This window comes from Scardinius erythrophthalmus (genome assembly GCF_964197995.2).
Source record: "Scardinius erythrophthalmus genome assembly, chromosome: 4".
Classification (NCBI taxonomy): Eukaryota; Metazoa; Chordata; class Actinopteri; order Cypriniformes; family Leuciscidae; genus Scardinius; species Scardinius erythrophthalmus.
The window spans coordinates 23,679,389-23,701,582 of NC_138224.1; the positions used below are offsets into that span (position 1 = coordinate 23,679,389).

At 37.7% G+C, this 22,194-nt stretch overlaps 1 protein-coding gene across 1 annotated transcript; it reads right to left on the reverse strand.

Annotated features, from left to right (window-relative positions):
• Window positions 1–585: 585 nt before the first annotated feature.
• ptprr (protein tyrosine phosphatase receptor type R) lies at window positions 586–21,416 on the reverse strand. Its single transcript, XM_081363026.1, has 10 exons — window positions 21,103–21,416; window positions 15,989–16,338; window positions 13,510–13,699; window positions 11,784–11,868; window positions 9,997–10,076; window positions 9,570–9,707; window positions 9,374–9,484; window positions 9,137–9,294; window positions 8,842–8,955; window positions 586–2,532 (listed from the first exon to the last, which is right to left on the reverse strand). Exons 1-10 carry the CDS (start codon window positions 21,103–21,105, stop codon window positions 2,439–2,441), a joined length of 1,323 nt encoding a protein of 440 aa, XP_081219152.1. The 5' UTR covers window positions 21,106–21,416; the 3' UTR covers window positions 586–2,438.
• Window positions 21,417–22,194: the final 778 nt, after the last annotated feature.

The window sequence follows — 22,194 nt, forward strand, 5'->3', positions numbered from 1 at the left end:
TGAATTAAATATGGGACAATGGCCTTCTTCCTCTTTACAGTATGCTGTGTAGTATCTGATGCAAGGAATTCATCACTCATTTCCTACCAGTCACTGTCCTAACAGTCCTCACTCATGTTTAACAGTGCTTTAACACCACTTTACCTGCTTGCTTTAAAGGCTTTGAGAATCTTTCATTTTACCACTGATAATGTTTAAAGCTTAAGTGACTAACTTTCCAATCTAAACATTCAAATTAAATCCTACACTTTCCTTTCAGTTCTAAGAAAGACTTGTACCTTTAGAGAATAAGAGGTTTAAAAATAACAACAACTTTTATGTAGTCAGATTCATTATATTGGAGTCAGATAAACAAACAAATGCACGTCATCCTTCAACTGCTTTTTGTTCTGATTATTGGTTCAAAATAGCAGCGTAAGCTTCAAGCCTTGTAATTGCCTTCTCTTCTGCTACACACTCAAAAGTATAAACTTTTTCTTCACAAAAGCATTAAAAACATAGGCAGCTAAGGGAAAAGAACTGAACACAATGGAATGAAATGAACATTGAAATAAGAGTCTTAGAAAATAAAATAAAAACCCTGATCCAGACACGATAACAGGGTTCATTTATTGGCAGTAATGACCATAAAGTCAGAATCCTAGTTTCTGTATGCTTTCTGACTTGGCAGTTTCACTTATTTATTTACAAAAACACTTCTTCACATGACAGGTTTTAATAACAGAATAAGCATATTTTAACATATATAAAACATAACTTGCAGTGCCAAAAATGTAAACATGAGATATTATGGCTTTAGGTGAGGGTTTAACATTGTTATAGGACCAAACACACACTATAAGTGGAAAGTATAGTAGTATAGCACTAACAAATAACTTCTAAAGGATTATCGGGACCAAGTTATGCATTTATAATATACATCCCATTATACGAAACTAATTAATTCTACCACAACCAAAGTTTCATATAAAAACAGCTCAGATCATCAGTTTGGGTTGCTAATACTGCTACCCTCACAGTCTGAGGCATCCATATGTGCAGATTATAATACTGTAATTGTGGTTATGATGGATTTTTTTATTATTGAGAGTATTCACATTCATCATTATTAAGGATAAATAGGAAAAAGTCACTGACTGCCTAACATTAAGCCCACATAGTGGAAAATATATTGCGTAACAGTGCACAATGACATTAACCATAGTTTATAAAAGTATTGAGTAATAATAACAATAATTTTTAGAATAATAAATACAATAGAAAATAAATGTCTTAGAAATATTCACTCTCATACAACATATTTAATTCCTAAAGCCATAAACAATTGCAGTATTAGCAGCAAAACCCATGTGGTCCCAGGATACATGAACCCTTAAATACACAACAAATGTATGCATTTGGGGGGAAATATTAAAACATTAATATTTAATAAAACACTAGAATAATATTACCACTAGATAAAAATACAATCTCATAAGTTTTTGCTATATTATATAATTACATCATTTCCTCAAATGTATTTGCTTTTGTTGTTGTTATTTCTTTATATATTTATTCATTTTGTTAATTTTATTATGATTCTTTTCCCTAATAATGAGGATTTTTTTATATTACATTTTAATCCATTTAATAATGAGTATCTAGACTGATTGAGAGATTGTCTGTAAACCGAAAAATCATGAATTCCATATTTGTTTGTTATTTAAAAGAACCCGCTTATAAGAGCCATTTGCTGTTTTGCTGTTGGTTTGTTGTTGTGTGCATTACAGCGATGACAACACAATATAAATGTTGAGGCATCCAGTCTTTCTGTCTCATAAAATTCAATTCAGACTTTGAACTCACAGCTGTAGATTCAGCAGCAGCAACACAGGAAACATTCAGAATATTTCAAAATTGTGTTCTGCATCAGCATAAGAATATGCTCATAAATGAACAAATAGGTACAAAAATGAAAAAATTAATATGTATTCTGATGAAACATGATCGTACTATTATACACAGAATATTAATACCTCATTTATTTTGCAGCATAAAGACAATTAAGTAATTTTGCCCATTGTGTTTTGAAACCTATAATCAGGAACAAATTAAGGAAAACTGATATAGTCTTTATGCTGTGTGTATTGTGTTTAAAAAAGCATTATTTAGTGGAACTATATCTTGTACAATGACACTGATACACTTTAACACTAGTGGCAAAACCATTTGACAGCCTTGAAAAGCATGACAGCGGCAATTGAAAAGTTATGACAACTAATACATTAGCCGACAACACCGGCTTTCAGACAACATCAGATGTGTGCAACCCTTGCCTTGACATGCACAAACATCCTTCTTCACGGACACAATCTGGCGCCTTCTCTCTTGATTTAGAAATTTCATGGCAATAGCAGATCTCTTGGTATGAAAACTGAAGCTCCTCTAGGAGTTAAAATTCATTGTCCAGGCTCTGCAGGAAGGCGGCTTTCATAGAGACTCAAGGCATGATGCACAAATTCATATTGTTCCTCGGTCTGGATCATACCACCCCTGTGGAAAAAAAACCCACACAATTACAGGCGAGTCTCAATTTTATGAAAATCTTGTTTTGTCAGGTACATTGTTATACTGATAAATGCCATATAATTGTTTTTGCTGCTAAAAAGCAAAGGTCGTTTTTATGGCATTTGTTTTTTCAAAGAGTGATACCAAAGATTTGATATTAAACATAATTTTATGTAGACTATATTCTTGTTTCAAAAATTATATCTTGTGGTAATCTTACAGAAACAAAGATGTCCTGAGCCCGAGTCAAATTGGCTTCGTTCCAAATCACAGAACTACTGACCACATTTACACCTTTTGATTCTATTTGGCACAACAGATTATATTACAAACTTTTACAAAGTGGTGTAGGGGGTAAAATCTATGATATTATAAAATCAATATGACAAATGTGCAATACGAATTTGCAAAAAACATACAGAATTCTTAACCCAGAAAAGAGGAGTGTGGCAGGGCTGTAGCCTGAGTCCAACGCTGTTCAACATTTACATGAATGAACTAGCAGTGCAGTTGGAACAGTCTACAGGCCCTGGACTCACACACAAAAGCATCAAGCTCTTGCTCTGCTGTCACCCACTGCATCCGTATGGGACAGACATCCAAAAGAAGCCCGACACACAAAATTCTGCAAAATTATTCTAAAATTACAAAGGAAAACACCCAAAAATGCATGTAGGGCAGAATTAGGCCGATTCCCATTGATTGTCAATATGCAAAAAAGATCCCTCAAATTCTGGATGCATTTAAGTCCCACAGAATCACTACATTTTAAAGCATTACAAACCCAAGAACTGAACCCCGAAAAAAGTCCCCTCAGTCAGCTGGTTCTGAGACTTACTAACCTGACTAATTCTACTAACACTAACCAGTCTCAGACCAGCACTGCTTCTCACACAAACATCAGAATAAACCAAATTCTCAAACAGTCTAAAAATACATATTTGGAACATTGGGATCAGGAAACTAAAACACAAAGTAAATTACAATTCTATCGAACTCTAAAATCAAATTATGAATTGAAAGAATATCTCCAGTGTCAGAGACACAAAGCAGAGACGGATCCTAAGCAAGTACAGGCTCAGTGAGCACAGTCTAGCCACCGAGACCGGCAGACACAGAAAGAGCTGGTTACCCCGAGAGCAAAGGGTGTGTGTTCACTGTAGGATAGGAGAGATTGAGACAGAGACGCACTTCCTCCTTAACTGTCAAAAATACACTTCAATCAGAGACCTCTACTTAAACAAATTCACTAACTTAATAAAGAACTTTACAGCCATGACTGAAATAGAACCGATAAAGATCATATTAGGACAGGGATAGACAGCAGCACTGGCTGCGAGATATGTGTGGATGTGCCACAGTCTGAGAGACAGCAAGTGAACGTGTGTAATGTGTGTATTGTGTCTGACCTCAGTATGTTTCCCTACTGTCCACCACAGTGACCCTCAGTAATGTGTGTGTGTGTGTATATGTTAAAACACTGTGGTATCAAATGTTCACACATATTCTAATTTGTTATACTGTTAATTTGTACAATTAATTTAATTTGTACATTTCAATTTAAGTTATGTTATAATATTTTATTATTTTGATGTCTTTATTATTCTATGTATTCCAAGCTTTGGCAATATTGTATTATGTACAGTCATGCCAATAAAGCAATTTTGAATTTGAATTTGATAACATGCACATCATTCATTCTGATTCAAGTTGATAGTCTGATAAAATGTTTATTTCAAAAATACATTTACATGTTGGTGTTATGGGTTAACGGGTCTGTGTTCATTCTGACATGTCATTGTTTTGTTTTTGTCACTGGTCTGATTGCTTGTCAGAGTTGCCTAGCAACCAACTGTGATGACGAGCTAATCGCCATCTGACCACGATGGATCCAGTGAGTGCTTCGGAACTGAGAGACATCTTGTGAAGCAACAACCCCGACTGCCACCTCCAGCTGCTTATTCTGGTGGACACGTGGCTGCAGCGTCGACATTCTACAACCACTTCCATCGATACAGCCGGCCCCTTGTTCAGTGGTCAGTTTCTCCAATCCATTACTCATACCACCAAACCGGTGAGTCTCATCACCTCAGGCAATCTCAATGAGGAAGTTCATGTTATTTTAACAGACTCTCCCTTGGCTCCAGTTGTCCTTGGTCGTCCCTGGCTCACGTTATATAACCCTAAAAGAAAAAAATCTGAACACTGTCTTGTCATAGAGCAAATATTGTCATGCTTCTTTCTTCTTGGTGTCTGCGTGCTCTTCTCTGTCTTGTTCTGTGTTGCAGGATGAACATGCGGACCTGTCTAACGTGCCTATTGACTTGCAGGGGCTTCCTTTTTCACAAAGTTGGACCTTCGTAACACCTACCATTTGCTCCGCATCAGGGAGGGGGTTAGTGGAAGACTACTTTTAATAACCACAGGCCCTGCAGAGGTTTCTGGACATTGCCAATTTTTACCAGAATTTTATTCGCAATTACAGCCAATTGCCCCTCTGATTCCCTTGACCTTCACCACGCAGCTGAGACCGCATTTTCTAAACTCAAGAGCTGCCTTGTTCCAGCTCTATTCTTGTTGCCCCTGATTCCTCTCGTCAGTTTGTGGTGGAGGTCGATGCATCAGAGCTGGGGGCTGGCACGGTTCTCTCCCAGCGCTCTTCTGTGAATGGCAGGTGCATCCGTATTTTGTCACCCGCCGAATGCAATTACGACATTGGTAATAGAGAGTTGCTGGCAGTCAAGCTTGCCTTGGAGGAGTGAAGTCATTGGTTGGAAGGTTCAGGGGTACCTTTCATCGTCTGGACCGATCATAAGAACCTCGAGTACATCAGATCTGGGCAACTCTAGGCAGGCCAGGTGATCTCTTTTTTCCAGTCATTTAGATTTTTTCATTTCCTACCGTCCGGGTTCCAAAAACACCAAACCCGACACGTTGTCCAGTGTTTTTGACCAATCTGAAAGCCTGCATTCTCCCAAGCCCATCCTGCCACAGAGATTTGTGGTTTCAATGGTAACTTGGGAGATTGAGTCGAAGGTCTGCGCTGCCTTAGATGGGGTAACGTCTCCACCTGGGTGCCCATCAGATCGTTTGTTCGTGTCTGAGAGTTTATGATCCGACGTCATTCGATGGGGTCATTGTTTTATGGTGGCTTGTCATCCGGGGGTGACCATGTTTCTCATAAAGCAAGGGTTCTGGTGGCAAGCTATGACTCGCAACATACGTCGTTTTGATTTGGCCTGCTCGGTTTGTACCAGTTGTAAGACTTAAAATCAACCCCCTGCTTGACTCCTTCAATCACTGTCATTTCCTTCGAGACCCTGGTCCCACATTGCGCACTAACTGTAATAAACTTGCTCCTAAATTCATTAGCCCAATTACTGTCACCAAGATTCTACATCCAGTGGGAGTCCAGCTCAATCTTCCTCCGGCATACAGAAGTCATCCTCTCTTTCATGTTTCTAAATTAAAACCCATTTTTATTTGCGTTTTTCATTCTACCATTAATCCGCCTGCCCCAGTTCCCCCTCTGCTAGAAATCGTAGATGGGAAACCTGTTTATTCGGTCAATCGTGTTCTGGATTCAAGGCGGAGGAGGCACGGGTTCCAGTACTTGGTGGACTGTGAGGGTTACGGTACGGAAGAGAGGAGTTGGGTTCCTGCAAGAGACATTTGGATCACATTGGATCACTACCTTATCAATGATTACAATCGCCAGGCAATTTCCCCTGGGAACGGCAGGAGGCGCTCTTAGGGGGAGGAGTACTGTCACGGTTCATGGGTCTGTATGTATATTCTGACATGGCTTTGTTGTGTTTCTGTCACTGGTTTGATTGCTCGTCAGTGTTGCCTAGCTACTAATTGCGCTGACGAGCTAATCAGACTAACCGTACCTGCAGCTCGTTATTGTCACCCATATCTAAACTTGTGTTTGCTGTGTTCCTTGTAAGATCGTTCTTGTGCTCATGTCTTGCCATTCTGTTCCATCAGTATTCTCTCAAGTCTTCTGTTCCTATGTGTTTGCTCCCTGTTTGAGTGTGGATTACTCGCTGCCTTGCTGTTTCAGGGAAATGACTGACATCATTGCAGTCTCCTCGCTGCCAAGGCCTGCTGCTATCTCTGCATGACTACATCTGACCACACTGCCTTTTTTATTTTTCCTGTTTATTTACAATAAACTGTTAATTTGTATTCGTGACTGGATCCTGTGTTTTTCACCAAACAGTTAAAATATGTTAATGTTGATATTGAAATATTCCTGTGTGATGTAATCAGCATAATCTGAAAAGACTAAGACACAGTTTTCCCTCTATTCACAGTGAAAATACCGGAAATTCTTGCTCTTACCATTTATTATACTGCATTTATAGTAATATTGGATGTGTTAAGTAATGTTCTTAGTCTTTCCATCCTGTGGCAGTTTATGTGGAGTTAAAAGCAAGATACAGTTTAATGTGTAACCAAAACACCAGCCTGTAGGCTTTCTCTCTAATGCTTCACCTCCTCCAGCTCCAGCAAATGAGCTGCTGCTCCCGGCACAGGGGGCGGAGCTTCAACAGCTTGCACTCACACAGACATGCACTGGAAATTTCAAAAACTTTTGTGTTCCTTTTATCCTTTATGTTCAAACCGGAGTCAGACAATGATGGAGAGACTCAAGAAGAAGTCACAACATGTAAACAACATTTCTGAATGGTTAGTTGATGAATTTATGTAACTTATATGTAGTTATCTTTAGGGATGGGACGATACACTTAAACTCACGATACGATGCAGCTCGATATGCCAGGGTCACGATACGATACGTCACGATACGATATCAAAAAAGAAAAAAATATTACTGTATAACAACAACTTTATTATGGTGACGTTGAAGGTGGTGGTTCATGTTTGATGTGTTGGATGTGGTGTACGGAATGACAGCATGGCATAGCTTACAGACAGTCTTAAGGCCATTGCACACTGAGTCCGAAATTTTCGTATGCGTTTTTTCGTGTTCGTCAGCCTTAAAATTCGTCACGCACAGAAACCTTGCACACTGAGTCCGATGCGTATTTATTAAACCTTTGCGCAAAAAACCCCGCAAAAAATACTAAATGGATTCGTCAAGCAGTGAGGATGATTTCGTTGCCCTCTTTCTTCTTAAAAAGAGAAAAAGAAAGAGGAAAATATTGGGTCCATCCAATCCTGAGATTGCGCCGAGAGGAAGGAGAGTTTCACCTCCTTATCAAGGAGTTGCGAAATTATCCCGAGCAATTCAAAATTTACCTCAGAATGTCAGTGGAACAGTTTGATGCTTTGCTAGCGATACTGGAGCCACATATTAAAAAGAAGACGACCAATTTCCGTGAACCAATCGATCCTGAACAGAGACTGGCAGTATGTCTAAGGTATGGACACACACACACACGGCCGGCGGAAGCGCTGGGCAGACAGAACCAAACAGCTGGATTTTGTCGTTCGCTTGCACGGTGGCTCTGAATTGTCAAACACCATTCAAAATACAGGCTGTGGATACGAAAAACGCAGAAAATCGAAAAGAAAAGGTGAAATGTGACGTTCAGAGATATGTCTTCCTCAGCATAGGTCTTATGATACAATTTCCGGTTTCTTCGTGTGGGAAAATCACGCATTTATATTACACTATTTTCTATTGCAGGTGCTCACCGAGACTGGGGTTCGAATCCAGCTAAAGCCAACTTTTTGTAATATTTATTATTGAATTAAATAAGCATTCTTTTTGAATGCATACTGTTCCAGTGTCAATAAAATATACATATTTTATTACATATACTACGCAAATCATGCAGCAGTGCCATCTATCTTTATTTCGCGATCCATTTTTTTCGACCTCGATGCGTTTCGTCACGTTTTGTATCGCGATATTTCGTCAAACGATATTTCGTCCCATCCCTAGTTATCTTCTAGTCATTGATTAGCATATTCTAATCTATAAATCTATAATTGTGATAATCTATAAATCGTGTTCCGGGGGCGGGGTTTATGTACATTTTAAAGTTCATGATGTCACTAACCCGGGAGGAAGCTTGTGTAGTCCCAACCAGCCATTTGTTGTAGTCCTTAAAAAGCTTTTTCTTTAAAAGCAAATATCTCCCTTTGCCTTGAACTTTAAGCATTGGAACTTTGCAGATGTTGTTTATGCTCAAACAGCAACATTACACACTAACTAAATTTAGAAAAGTGAAATCATAATAAACCACCCCTTTAACATTTCAATTGCTAAACAGTGAAACAGTCGCAAATTTTAATTGCAAAACAGTGAAACAATTGTACCTGTCTGTCCTAAGTTTGCACACAATTCCCAGCACATCCACAACTCTCTCCAGCTCCAACTGGCGACAACCAATTGTTGTAGCCATGAAACACCCTGTCCGACCAATTCCAGCACTGCAAAAATTCAAAGGTAAGTTAAATGGTTTTCAAGCACTTTTTTACCAAGCACTGGATTATAGTAGTTTTATCATAGTAGTATAATAGCAGTTTTTCACAATGACACATGAATGATATTTTATATATAGTGCATCAACCGGTAGACACTTTTTAATGTTTTGCTGATAAGCTCCTGTACCTGCAGTGTACAATAATCGGCCCACAGGATGTAAAGCCCTTCCTGTCCTGCTCAACATCATTAACTAACTGCAGCAGGGGTCCAACGCTCTCTGGGGTCTTATGGTCCGGCCATGAGGTATACCAGTAGTGCTGCACTTTACGACTCTGGCCTCCTTGCTGAGGGAATAAAAATATATGATCCATTAGAGTATCTGACAATAGTATTTCTTTTGGATTATTACTTTTACTTTTATACCTTTAGTATAAGGGAGCGGATTATATAGTGGTCACATTCCTTAACATTATTAACGAAGACCTCCACTTTCCCATAGATCCCCCTCTTCTCAGGCCAGTACAGAACACATTTCTGAAACAGTAAAACAAACTCTTTGCACATGCACAGTCTATTTAGTCATACTAAGAGCATTATAGATCTCTTGAATTGAAATTACTTCATTTTTCTCTTTCAATTTAGTAATCATGACAATGACAGGGCAGTCCTCTTGCCAGGCCATTTGCCAGAAGTCATTCACCGTGTTGATCATTGGACCCTGAGTGGCAATGAAGGCCCTCTCATCTCCAAGATAGCCCTGGATAAAAAAGTGCTGAACTTAAACAGATATAATGACATAATGGAGGTGAACAAAGTATACCCCCATCAGAGCCAAGTTAGAGCAACAAGACTCTTCGATACTTCAAATCAATACTTGACTACAAATCGATACTTCAAATACAATCAAATTAAACTTTCTTGTTTATAATGTTTAACTTTACAATTTCTGATGGTAGTAGATTTAAGTGAAGTTACCTCAAGAAGAACATTAAGAGGCCCTGGCATAGGCTATTGAAAAAATTGCGAGTGTGTCACTGAAAACTTACTCGTATGTAGTTGGCGTTAATGTAACTGCTGAGCGGGTCGTTCGAGTTCTTAGTCTTCAGAATAACCCTGGAATGTGGATCTGAAATGAAATGTGTGAAAATTTCTGTTGCATTATAATTGATTCACCAGTATACTACAGTGGCCCACTAGTGCACAAGACGATGACATTTATAAAGCAAACATATGATATAATTAAAGGGGTAAATGGACTTTCAATAAAACTTGGCTGCAAAATTAAGCTCCAACCCTGATCAAACACAATGAACCAGCTAATTAAGATCTGCAGGAGTAATTACAGACGTGTGTTGGATCAGGGTTGGATCTGAACCCTGCAGGTAAGAAGATCTCCAGGAACCTTTTCAAGGATGTGAAAATGTCAAAATTTTCTCGAGGGAGCATTCCCCCTCACCCCCCTAACTACCTCAAACTTGGGAACACCTTTGGGATCTCTGTGATTATAAAACCCTGCCTACGGCCCTGTATGCTGCCTTAGCAAATAGCACTACATTACTGCTTTTCTCAAATATGTACCTTTTATAGATTATATTGGGATAAAATATACCTAGTGATGTAAAAATAGAAAATGTATAAAGTGTTCTTTCTGACCTAACTACAAGCAGACAACTTTAAAGTGGTCCACATAGTCATGAAGGGTCCCTGAGACATTAACAAGCCACCATTCCACTATTAACATACTGCAAATAGTTCACCATCTCTAGTCTAAAACCCTATAAATCACTGTTTAACTTCACACATTCTTATGTTATGTTTTATTGAAAATAAAAGTGCATGCTATGCTGATTTCAAAATAATGGTAGTACAACCACATTTCCAAAAAAGTTGGGACATTTTGTAAAAATGCGATAAAACCACGAATCTGTGATTTACACTGATTTTCGTCAATCCAAATAAATTCAGTCTGATTTCAGATTTTGAGAGTTCTGTTTACACCGTATTTACCCTAAACTTTGAATCTGATTCACATACGCATTTACATGTGCATGTGCGTCTATCATGAACAGAACCACAGTTGCTGTGTTTTTTTTTTTCAAATCAAGCTGCTGAGTGCTCGTTGCCGCTGCTATCAGTAGCATGGATACGTGTTCTCTTGTGGCTCGCGCACACAGTCTTCACTCGGTAGATTAATCTATTGCCGTTGCGGAGACTCTCTATTCGTTCCGGTGAAATCACAAAAGTAAGTACACACAAACGTGTCCCGGCTTGATAAACATCGGTTGAGTGAGTTTTATTCCGTTTTCCAACTGTACGTTGGTCAAGAATGAAATGGCTGGAATTTATTCACACATCTACTACTGAATCCAACGTATCATCAGCGCTTGGATTCGCTTCCATGGTGCTGTCAAGTACGACTTGCAGTCTGTGAGGTAAACTAAGCGCTATTGGCTATTTGAAAAGGGGAGAAGCCATTTAAAATGTCCCGCCTTAGCTTCCTGTTTCAGTGGAAATTACGTCAATGCATCATACAAAGCTGCGCATTCCAAGACACTTCAGTGGGCTTCAGATACATACATACAGGTAACTACACAACCCATTTCAATTGGATTGAAATGCCAATCTGATCGAACTTGGTTGTATCGATCAATGAGTTTGCAAGAAGGCTTTTCAGTTAGATTGAGCCACCAATTCAATTATTGACTGATTTATTTTAGTGCATGTAAATGTAGCACTTAATGTTGCCACTATACCAAAATTTCAGTAGTTGATACCAATACCATGGCATGACTCAACTCAAATAATAACAAAATGTAGAAATTCAGATACTAACTTGGCAAAATGGTCTTGTATCTATTTTTTGATCCATGATTTGGGATATCCAGTTCTTTCTGATCCACAAAGTTCATGGGAATTTCCTGTGGATAAAAAAGTTACATACTCAGCTGAGTAGAATGGAAATGGTCAACACCATTACATCAGCACTTCAAAGTGTACAGCCTTACAATAAATTTCAGCATATTACATTCAGATATAACATAAAGCATCCATTAAATCCTACATCTGTCACAGTTATGCTCAGTTTTGGTTTCATTTTAATTGTATTCAATCCCTATTTTGCCTGCTTTAGTTATCTAGTTAGTTTTCCTTTGTTTTCTGTTTCCCACCACTAGTCTGTCACCTTGGTTACCACCCGCCTGTCAGTTCTTTCAGTTGTTTGTCTGGTGTTGTTTGTGTTTAGGACACACTGTTACGTAACACCTTCTTGGATTATTGCCTTTGTTTTGTTTTATTAGTTTATCACTAGTAAGATAATTATCACTATTATTTGAACTCGATATTCCTCATCGTCATCCTTTGAGAACTACTACGTGACACAGCACCAGAAAAAAAGAAAAGAAAAAAAAATGGATTATTCAGCAGACACCATCCATCCAGAGGAGCAACTCCAATCCTTATTTCAAGGAGGACAGCTACTGGAGGATTTCATGGATGATTTACTGGAACTGTGCCATCAGGTTAGTTGGGACAAGTACACCATAAAGATGCACTTTTGGAGCAGGCTTTATGACGAACTGATCCAGATATTGCTGTGTCATTGTCACTGATCCCACCCAGCCTCCCTCTCCCGCCTCCACTTCATGATTCAGCCAGTCTGTCAGCCTCACCTCCACTGGTTTCCTTCAGCCCCTTGACTTCTCTTCTAACACCACTCAGTTGTGTGGATCTGCCTCGGGTCTTCTGGTCTCTAGTGTCGCTCAGGCAAGTGTATCCCCTGGATCCGCCTCTAGCCACTGATCCCGTCACTCTTTTCGGTTCGTCAACCTGTTGGCTCCACTTTGGCACATCCCTCCCTCTGCTCCACCAGATACCATCGTCCTTACGGCTCGACCGGGCTCTCTCATCCGTCCGGCTCTGATTGGTCAGACTTAACCCTGCCCCATGGACTTACGAGCCGTCCACTACATCTCTCCACCCCTTCGGCTCCATCTGGTTCCGCCTTCGCTCAGGCTCCGCCTTGGTCCTCTGTCCCACCAGCTCTGCCTTATTCGTCAGGCACTCTGGCCGGTCTTACCCGGTCCAGTCTGTGACTTGGGCTCCACTACCATCGGCTTCATCTCGATTAGCCATCCCCCGGGAGTTGTCAGCCAAGTCTCCACCATGGCTCCTCCCTCCGTCGACTCCGGTGTGGGCTTTCATCCTGACTGTGCTCTGGATCACCACCTGGCTACTCCTGCTCCTGGCTCCTCCCACCATCATCGCCACCTTGGTTTTTCCCACTACCATTCGCCTCAGTTGTTTGTCTGGTGTTTGTGTATAGGACACACTGTCACATTATACCTTCTTGGATTTATACCTTTGTTTTATTAAAGTAAATAACCTTATTTGTACTCTATTTTCCTTGTTGTCATCTTTTGTGGAGCACCCCCGTGACAACATCAAGGAAACAAACCTTAACTGAACCTCAACTGTGTGTAATTTCCATGACACATAAAAGTCAAGTTGAACCCCATTAATGCTAAAAGTATTTATTAGTGGTGCACTGGTGTGTCACTTACGACAAATTCTGCATGCAGTCTCTGGGTGTTCAATGTGATGTCACGAAGCTGTTGTCGTGAGAGGACTCGACTGGCAGACTGCAGGTACTCCTGAGTCACACGCTCTCGTGGAGTCACGACCCCACAACTTATAGGCTCCACTGATCCCAAAGCACTCATATCCAGCACTAGAGAGACATTAGATCCTCGTCTGCGAAAGACATAAAAATAACATTATATTTGAGGAAAACATTTATTTGGTCTTGTAACATATATAATTTGGTCTTATACCATACAGTACTGTATATCCGCACATGGATAAACATAGACAGGAGACATAGACTGCTGCTCCAAAGAGCCATGATAGATATCACGTTGATTTTAACAACTGCAAGACTGTTAAACATGACACTTAGTTTAATCTTGTTATGATTGCACATTTAGGAATTAATAGCAGACCACACAATATGCATAGAGATATGGAGTGAAATAGTGTTCACTTATCTTAGATGTTGATTCCAGTTGCTTTCTAATTATACAGTTTAATTATACAGTTTAATCCTTCATAAATATCACAGTACAAGTGGTCCTCTCTGTACTGTGAGCATCGCGTCGACGACATTATTAAAAAACATTTTTTTTGTAACAAAGGTTTTATTTTGTAAACGATAATAAAGACAAGATTTAAAATGTTCATTATTATGACAATTAAACGGTTTTAATTAAAACATACTGTTGGCAAAAATATGACAAGAAAAATAACACCTCAGACATTGCACAATGCACTAACAGTTTGTTGTTTGTTTGGTTGTTTTATTTTTGTTAGGTTTTTTTACGATAAAGAAAGAAAAATATAGAAAGAATGATAGTTTCATAGAAACAAGTCATAATGTTGGGTACTTAGTCGCTTGAGCTGCGAGAGTTGAACAGCGGTAAAATGAAGTGCTTTACAGTAGCAGGTTAACTCACTCACTCATAAACATTTGAAATTAATCAGACATATACACAACTTAAATGTTACATCTTACATCTACAGGAATTAATCTGAACTAAGTTAGGTGTGAGTCAGCATGTTTAAGTCATGTTGTGTACTCCGTAACAACACACTGAAACGTATATAACATGGATAATGATAACTAAAATAACTAAAGCATCATCTCACAACATTGTAGTTCAACAGTGTACCCATTATAATTAATATTTCATATTTAAAATGATTAATATTTCAAGAGACTGGGTTTTCACAAGGACAGTTTTAATTTCACATGTTTTAGTTAAATGTTGATACATTGAATATAGCTGAATAAATACCTATACATACTTGAATGTCACCTATTGTAATTGTAATGTCCTTATTACTTTTGATCAATAGGTGGCGCTGTGACAAAATTGATGTTGTGTGGTCAGTGTGGGGAGACAATAACACACAAAAACTTTTATGTCATATATGACATTGCAGATTTATAGCCTCATGCTGCGTCCCAGTTCGCCTACTTACACTATGCCCTAAAATTATGTACTGTTTTGGGAAGAAAAAGTACATGCCTTTGAGAGTGTAGCAGAAGAGTATATATATTGCGTCACAACTGCGTCTTTAATGGACAGCTCTGTCGCATAGTTATGTGCATCCTATCACCATTTAAACTGCCCTGTCAATCATCTTGTCACAGTTAAAATCCTCCACATTCCATTTAACACATCCGCCATGTTTGTTGTTTTATCACTTTTTATTTGTGTTTGTAGTTCTAGTCGAATCTTCGTCAAATGGCCAACGCGCAATGGGTTGTGGGCAATATTAGCCTTTAGAGTGAGCACGGATCTGCACTTTGGATCCTAACCGGAAAAAGTAGACCATCTGGTATCTTTGGAATACTCATTGAAATACTCATTTCAATACTCGAATACTCTTAAGGACTAAGTGTGAAGATCACACTGCAAGCCTTAATGCTCAATTCTGATTTATTTCTCAGATGTTTTTTTTTTTTTTTTGGCTGTTCACATTATCTTTTAAATGTGGCCACTATCAGATTTGAGTGTGAACTAATAACAGTCCTGAACTGACCCGCATGCACAAAAGAACAATCAGATTTGGTCCACTTTTGCCTGCAATGTGAACGCAGTCTTAGAAAAAGTCCAAATGTCAAGACCATGGTGCCCTGGGGCACATCACATGAATAATACCCACTGCATTATTAATTTACTGTCTAAAAGACTAAATGCTTTATTTGTATGCCATTTGTAATTAGACATTTTTGCCATTGAACTTTTATATTTAGTAAAACACTAGAAAAATAGAACTCTACAAAAGAAAAATGAGCTACAAAATATATATATATATATATATATATATATTTTTTTTTTTTTTTTTTTTTTTTTTTTTTTTCTCAAATTCTTCTAAAATTCTCCTTTTTGAGTTTACAGAAAAATAACAGCATGTGGGTTTGAAACAAAATGACTTTTGATTTTATTAATGCACTTTCATGCACAAAATAAGTCTTACCGCTCCTGAAGGCCTCCAACAGGCTTCATCCTAAAGGGGGAATGTGTGGAGGACACACTGGGTTTGAGTTCAGCCACAGAGTGGCTGGGTGGGCACTGCGGCTCTGACGTCGTCACGCTGGAAAGAGTTTGATTGATGTCGATGTTACAGGACGGGGTGCTTGTACTGCTGGTAAAATGGGTGGCACTGGGTTTGGACGTCTGGTTGGCCTGGACCATGCTGTTCTTGAGGGTCAAAGGAGGCTGAGCACCATGAACAGGGATGGGTGCCAGCTGGACGTCCCGGGTGGATGGGGATGGGTCTTTAAGCTGCTGATCCAAGAATTCCTTCTCCTTTATTCGGTAAAGCACCTGAGGAAAGAAAATATTGGCTATGTTTGCTATAGTTATAGGTTAAATCTCACAAAAAAAACACTAAAGAAAGTAAATTATTTTTGTCATTCCCATTAATGATTATTACTGTAATAATGATTTTTCGGCAAAAAAATCAGTACAACATATACTATTGCATGTAATCCTTCACATCCACTGCGATCTAAAAATTCTGGCCAGTACCAAGAATATCAAAATCGACTGTGGGCGGTAGATCCTTTTCCTATTTAGTGCCCAAACTTTGGAACAGTCTTCCTAGCCTTGTTTGGGAGACAGGCACACTCTTGTCAGTTTAATCCTAGATTAAAAACCCATCTCTTTAACCTGGCATACACATAACACACTATCACATTTCTATAATTCACGTGCGTTAAAGGATTGTTAGGCTGCATAAATTAGGTTAACCAGAACCATGAACACTTCCTATGACATCAGATGTATGTTACGTAGTAAAATACTAATATTAATCTGCCTCATTCTTATCCTGAGGTAACGTAGTACACCATATCCGGTCCATATCCAGATCAGATGGGAAACCTGCACCTTGACGACCACAACAGCCCTGAATGTCAGGGGAGACCATGAAAACTAGGCGAGCCCTAAAGATAGACCTCGTGTAAAGACCTTATTGACTAGACAGCCATCGGCACAGATCCTCACTAAAAACAACGAGAACCAGACAAGTCCTCTGCACAGACCCTATGACCAGCTTCAACTTTTCCTCCCTCTATATGCTGGCGTGATATATCCCCAGACTGAATGAAGTATTCTGAATGAAATCAATCCACAATCTGGTTTGTGATGCAGCCTGGAATCATAATCACACCATGTTCATTCGTCTGGCCAGAGGTTTTTTCTCCATATCTGAATTTGGGTTCCTTGCCACTGTCGCCTCTGGCTTGCGTAGTTGGGGACACTTAATATTCCATATTATTGATCTGACTGCACTGACAACATTGGATGAGAACTGAACTGAGCTGGAGGATGACATCACTGTTTTCTCCAGAGCTGCTTTATAGAACTTATTCCATACTTGATGAACTTTACAGTTATTGAACAGAACTGAATCAATTCTGAACTGATTTCAACTGAATAACAACTGTTTACTATTGTCTCTTTAGAGCTGCTTTATAGCAGAATTGAATTCTGTTTGAAAATTGCAGATTGGTGAACTCATCGAAAAACTCTACACACTCATTCATAGAATAATATAGAACATGGGAGTAGAGTTAAGATCAAATCCCAGTTACTGTAGTACAAATGCAGGTTTCACTTTATTTTGATGGTCCCTTTAACATTCTGTTGACTATAAGTAACTTTGTACCTACATGTCTACTAACTAGTGTTAGTAGAGTATTAGTAGACTGGTAGGGTTAAAATAAGTAGACATGTAGTTGCAAAGTTACTTATAGTCAACAATAGGTTCAAAAGGAACCATCAAAATAAAGTATTACCCAAATGCACAATGTTCACATGTGAAGATGCAGGGCACACTTGCTGAATTGCATAAATGTGACCCTGGACCATAAAACCAGTCACATGGGTCAATTTTTGGAAATTGAAATTTAATTGAAAAATTAAATTGAAATTGAAAATCTGGAATCTGAGGGTGCAAAAAATCAAAACATTGAGAAAATGGCCTTTAAAGTTGTCAATTTCTGTTCGCGATTGTGCTGCATCCACTCACAAAAATAAATGTTTTATATAGGAAATGCTTCATGGAACATGATCTTTACTTAATATCCTAATGATTTTTGGCATACAAGAAAAATCAATAATTTTGACCCCATACAATGTATTGTTGGCTATTGCCACAAATATACCCGTGCGACTTGTGACTGGTTTTGTGATCCAGGGTCACAAATGTGCAACTTTTGCAGAAGTACATGAGATGTTTTTACGGAGTCAGCTTTGCAAACACCTATTTCTGGGTCAGGAGAAGATATGAGATTTTAATTTTTATTGATAGAGTCGTCCCAGTTTCCACAAAACTTTACATCTAACCATTTCCCACCAGTTTTTGATGTAAAAAGCAATTCTAGACATTTGCAATGAAGGAAAAAATGTGTAATGTATCTTCATTTTGTAAGTATATTTTTTCTTCTACATCATAATTTAAAGCGTATCTTAAACTGAATACTTTCAGTCAGTTTCAAATCTTGTTGAGGACTTAAATAAGCTATTATAATCTTCATTAAACTCTGCATCACATTAAAACACATGCATCCATGATTAAATCAATTACAGCATTGCTTTGAGGGTCATAATTTAATTCAAAGCCATCTTCATTCTCATGGTTTTAAATCTAGTTGGAAAATACTTTAACATCTATGTTAGCAATGCCTCTAGATCAGTAATTATTCAAATATGAGTGAGTATGTTTTTTCTTACCATTAATAAACGTTTACATTTTTACACAGTAATTCCCATGTTTTCCACCAGAGGTCTCTATCTCATCATCATAATGAGCTGTGTGGTATGGTTCAGTGCTGGTTTCTATCAAATGAACTTTACCTTTGTACAAACAACACTTTTATTCATGTTTGTTTTCCCGGATACTAATGTGGTTTTTAAATTGTCTAATGAAACTTGCAAATGGATCCGGCTGCCCTACAGGGGCAAAAAGCAGCTTTCACAATGCACACTCACGATTCACATGTCAACTTCTGTCATCAAGTTTAAAAAAGTTTAATTTGAATAAATACTGTTGTTTAATGCAGATTATTTGTTAATCTACATTTAAATTGTTTGAAATGTCTAATTTGACCAATCAGAATCAAGTATTCTAGAGAGCCATGTGATAGTATTTATGAATGAATTTTTAATGAACACTATTATATACTGTTACTCAGTAATCAAAAACACTGTACCACATGCCTTCTTCAACATAAAAATGCATGTTGTGGATGTAAACATGGAGTAAATGTGTAAAAAAAAAAATATAAATAATGTTCAATGCAGATAAATTACATATGTTACAATTCGTGTTGTTTAAGTTTTATTATAGTTTAATTCATATTTTGAATTATCTATATTTTTATTTTTCATGTTACTTTTAGTAATAACATTGTGCATTAGTCATTTTATTATATATATATATATATGTGTGTGTGTGTGTGTGTGTGTGTGTGTGTGTGTGTGTGTGTGTGTGTGTGTGTGTGTGTGTGTGTGTGTTTTATATATTAGTACTATTTAGTTTCAATGTATTTTTTGTTTCAGTTTTAGTTTTATCTATTTCCAGTCAATCATTGTAGTGCTTCAACTTATTTCAATTTAAATGCCAAGTTAACATTTATCCTTTCCGTTTAAGTTTTTCAACTAATATTTTAATTTTAATTTTGTTTCAGCTTTATTTCAGTTAACATAAATGTATTTAATAGTTTCGGTTTTAGTTAACGATAATAAACCTGGTCACAATTTACCAAATTTTTTATAGTATTACCTTTTTCATACTGCTTTCTACAGTTGGAAATCATGAAATTAAACAGTTTTATTATCTGAACATAGCCATAGTTTTATGTTTCTTTTCACAAAGATGTTATGTTTCTTTTCACAACTAACAGTAAGCTAATGGTGGGTAGAATTTTTTTTAAAAAGTAAATATTTTCCAGATAATGTTTTACCGTATTTATAATATTTTGATCTTTCACAATATAAATAGAAATATAAATTTGAAAGGGGTGCCACCCGCAAAAGGATCATCATAAAGAGTTTATTTTTTACTCTTTAAAAAATAAAGAGTATCTTTTTTTAAGAGAAAACTCCTGTCCTAGTATTTACAGATTCACAATGCTAATAATGCTTTAGCAGACCCTGTCATTGAGATCGGCTCACAGCTTAACGCGGTAATTATTCCTTAAGCTCTTCAGTCCGTCAGCGCAAGAGAGTGCGGGTGCTCTGAGGACGTGCTATGATGTCATCGCCAGAGTTAGGACAGACTTAAAACGTTAAGAGCAAACGTCGACCAATCAGAGGGCGGAGTCAGTTGTGACCAAGATGGCAGTGCTGATCCTTTTAAAGTGCTGAACCACTAGAGGAAACCATGCGACTTCCTCTGCCACAATACATCCGTTTTGCAATGACTCTTTTCTGTATCATATCCTGTGTCTCTGCTTCTGTTCAGGTCTTTTTCACTATTACTCACTGCCTTTAGTGTATGCAGACTTGAATGATCTAAGTTTTAATGTTAATAACTGTTGGTGTTTACTTCACGAGGGTGTTTGCTGAGACAAGCATGAAACAGGAAGTATTTGAACGGTTCCAAGTGAATTAACTCAATTCAATATTTAAATTCAATATTCAAATTCACAATTCAATATTCAAACCCGCAGGACAGAAAAAAAATCACAAACGAGAACTCTTTAATAACTTATTTGTTTCTCCAAGAAGGCACTGAGATGGAATGGAGAGCAAATGGAGACTTTTACGTAGGTTTCCTGCTTCTCAGATGTTTCTCCAGAGAAAGATCCCAGCAATCTCACATGTATCTACTTTTAGTCTCAATACGAACTTAAACATTTCTCATCGAGTTGTCATTTCATCAAGTGTTATTATCTTCCTCTATGACAACTATCTACTCACTTATATCTATATCTATGAAGGAATGTTAGGAGAAACTTCTGAGACAAAATCAATAAAACATTAGGTTTCCTGAGATAATAAAGTGCATTTATTAATCTTCCCACATAGCATCATATCCTATTCAAATCAACTGAATGGTAAAAGACTGTGAGAGATACGTACCATTAAACAGCTGAAGATGATGATGAATATTGTGAGACAGATAACCAGCACGTAGAATCCGTCTTTACCCCAGATGCTGTTCTTCTCATGGTGGTTTTTGAAAACATTCTTCTGTTCAAAAACAGACACAAAAAAATATCAAAAGTGTCCAGAACCAACGTCAATGCATGCTACATCGGACATGAGTTTTGAGAGCCCTAACATGCATTTATACTGTGGTTGAGAGAAAGTGATATAAGGATTAACAAGTGCGATCTTAAGGAAGACATTGACATTGAGCTAGACAGAGGCTGACTCCACCCCTAAACCTGCCCACACAGACACACACTCACTGGATGAAAAGTCCTGCAACACATGCACCTGTCCTTGGGTAGTTGACAGCATGGTCCTGAGAGGTGACATATTCAACATAAAAAATATTCGAAAACAAAAAAAATCTTTCTTGTTGTTTTATAATCATTAATAATGATCTCATATTAGTGGAGAGTTTACATGAAACAACTATACTTAAAAATGCACTTGTTATACAGCAAAAAAGCTAAAAATAGTGCAAAATCAATATAATAATTATATAAATAATAAATAATTGATATTATATTATATTAAGACAATAATGTATTACAAAACATCATCAACATCAAATATGATGTGCTATGATGCATTAAAAAATGCTTTTCCAGAGGTGAAGTGAACTTGTATATTAAAGATCTACATAATGTGTAGTAAAAGTTTAATTTGAAACTATAAATTTGCACTTACTTAGGTACTTTGATGCTACAAACAATATCTTTATTTAACATTAGCGTCAAAGATTACCCTGTTATTGTATATAACGTTCTCGTGACGTGACGTGAAACACAGACGCGCTATGCTATTACACTACGTAAAAAAAACTCGAGGTCCAGAGAGAAGGAAATGAAAAGTGGAATAAAGTCGTTATTTTTGTTTGTTTTTGCGCACAAAAAGTATTCTCGTCGCTTTATAAACTTAAGATTAAGCCACTGGAGTCACTTGGACTATATTAACAATGTCTTTAATTCATTTTCTGGGCCAGCAAGTTATAGTGTCCATAAGCCTGCAGGAGGAGTGATC